This window comes from Lasioglossum baleicum, unplaced genomic scaffold, assembly GCF_051020765.1.
Source record: "Lasioglossum baleicum unplaced genomic scaffold, iyLasBale1 scaffold1740, whole genome shotgun sequence".
Taxonomy (NCBI): domain Eukaryota; kingdom Metazoa; phylum Arthropoda; class Insecta; order Hymenoptera; family Halictidae; genus Lasioglossum; species Lasioglossum baleicum.
The window spans coordinates 30,312-32,454 of NW_027470799.1; the positions used below are offsets into that span (position 1 = coordinate 30,312).

General features: G+C 27.1%; 1 protein-coding gene across 1 annotated transcript; it reads left to right on the plus strand.

Annotated features, from left to right (window-relative positions):
• The first annotated feature begins 318 nt into the window (after positions 1-318).
• Positions 319-1,907, plus strand: LOC143220932 (uncharacterized). The gene is made up of 7 exons (XM_076446495.1): positions 319-351; positions 616-733; positions 812-1,073; positions 1,133-1,297; positions 1,374-1,464; positions 1,536-1,672; positions 1,745-1,907. The coding sequence occupies exons 1-7, from the start codon at positions 319-321 to the stop codon at positions 1,905-1,907; spliced, it is 969 nt and encodes a 322-aa protein (XP_076302610.1).
• The last annotated feature ends 236 nt before the right edge of the window (positions 1,908-2,143 follow it).

Sequence of the window (2,143 nt, forward strand, 5' to 3'; positions counted from 1 at the left end):
ATCGTTATTGCACATTCTGTTTTGTATTAATAAAAAAAAGAAAGACAACAGACTCTAAAATCTTGATTGCAAAGATATTACTTGCTTAAAAATTACTGTACTATAATTTTTAATCTCTTTAAGGTCGATTTAGGAAACGAATAATTTGGCATGGAACTAAACTTTTTTTTTCCTAATTTATTTTATTTATTCATTCTTGTAATTTTCTAATCTTATATTTTATTTTAGCTTAGAGGATTATACAATGCTTGGGGAGATGACTATGATGTAGTTATCGGGTGCATGCCACCCATTGTATCAATTTTTCTTAGTTTGTCGATGTATATCAACGGAATTTTTAATACAAAAAAGGTATTTATTCCTGTTTCGGTCAAACCATAAATACTCGTAACGTAATCATTTAACTTTGATTCTATGCTGGTCGTTAGTAGGAAATTATTTTCTCAAGATGAAAGCTAGTTGTTTCTTGTTGTAATTAAAATTTACACGCGGTAATGAAAGCATGAAGGAACTCTCGAAAATACATTTACAAAGGAATTTTTATGATTTCCCAGAACGAATCTTTCTCGTTTTATTTTTTATCGAACAATCCTCTTTTTGCTCTTCTTATTGCAGATTAAGGATGTGCTTTTATTCATTAAAAATGACCATAACTATTATATGAATCGTCCAGAAAATATGATTCTTCGATATTATGACATGCAAGGAAGAAAAATTATATTTTACTATGCCTGTAAGTACATTAAGTTTGAAAGTAAAAAGTTTTCAATTTCGTAAGTTTTTAAGGATCAAGTGCCTATTTCTATTTTAGCATATGTTTATACAACATTATTGGTTTATTTAATATTACCAACGATTCCACTAGTAACTAATTTCATTATACCTTCAAATCATTCTCAAAAGAAAAGCTTTTTATACGAACTTGATTATGGTGTAGATAAACAAAAGTATTTTTATTATATATCCATACACTCATATGTGGGAACAGCTGTGGTTGCCAATTTAATTAGTTCTTGTGATACCACATACATGCTATATGCTCAACATGCCTATGCTTTGTTTGCAATTGTGAGGTAAATCCTACGTTTCTAATGATTTGATGATTTCTGCTTGCAAAATAATTTTCTTCCAGCTATGAATTAAGAACCATGCATATTTTGGATACAAATAAACTGATAAATGTGAAGGATCATCGCTTGCTCGAAAACTACAAAAATATCGAATTATTACCGTCAGAACAGAAGAAAGTTTACAAAAAATTATTCATATGCATAAAAGAACATCAAAATGCAATAAAGTTCGTATTTTTAGTATATAATTATATCGTTTATTTTCTTTTTGTGATAAAGATTAATATATTTTATTTTTCATAGGTACTCAAATCTTCTCGAATCATTGTTCTCTAAATCCATACTTGCTCAGTTGTTCTTCAATGTTCTTTGTTTTAGCATTACAGGAGTTGAAGTAAGTATTTGTACAACTAAAATTAAAAATATTTTATAGATGCAATAACATAAATATTTCTTTACCCTTAGACTGTGATAAAAATAGGTAATGTAGGCGAAATGATGAGATTTGGATCGTTTACGTTCGCACAAGCTGTTCATATATTCTTCCTTTGTTTACCTGGACAAAGACTATTAAACCATAGTGAAGAAGTACATGTTGCAGCGTGAGAATTTTATATATTTATATTTTTTATTTCTTTAATCTTTATATACTAATTGGCAATTCATTTATTCAGATGTGAGGTAATGTGGTATATATTGCCTAAAAAATGCCATAATTTATACAAATTTCTACTCGCAAGAACTTTGATATCTAGTAAAATAACAGCTTTCAAACTGACAGTTATGACAATGGAGACATTTCTTGCAGTAAAAACTTTTTATCATAATTTATTATAAATAATTTTAATACCGTATATAATTTTATTATCATTTATATTTTTAGATTATTCAAACTGCAATGAGCTACTTCACTGTATTGTTATCAACTATATGAATTTAAATGAAACATATCTTAATTAGATATTTAATAAAAAGTAGTAATACAATTTTGTTCTTCAAATTTTTATTTACATTACATACTGTTATGTATGACTTTTATCTTTTATACGGTGACGTTTTGTTGAAAACAAATA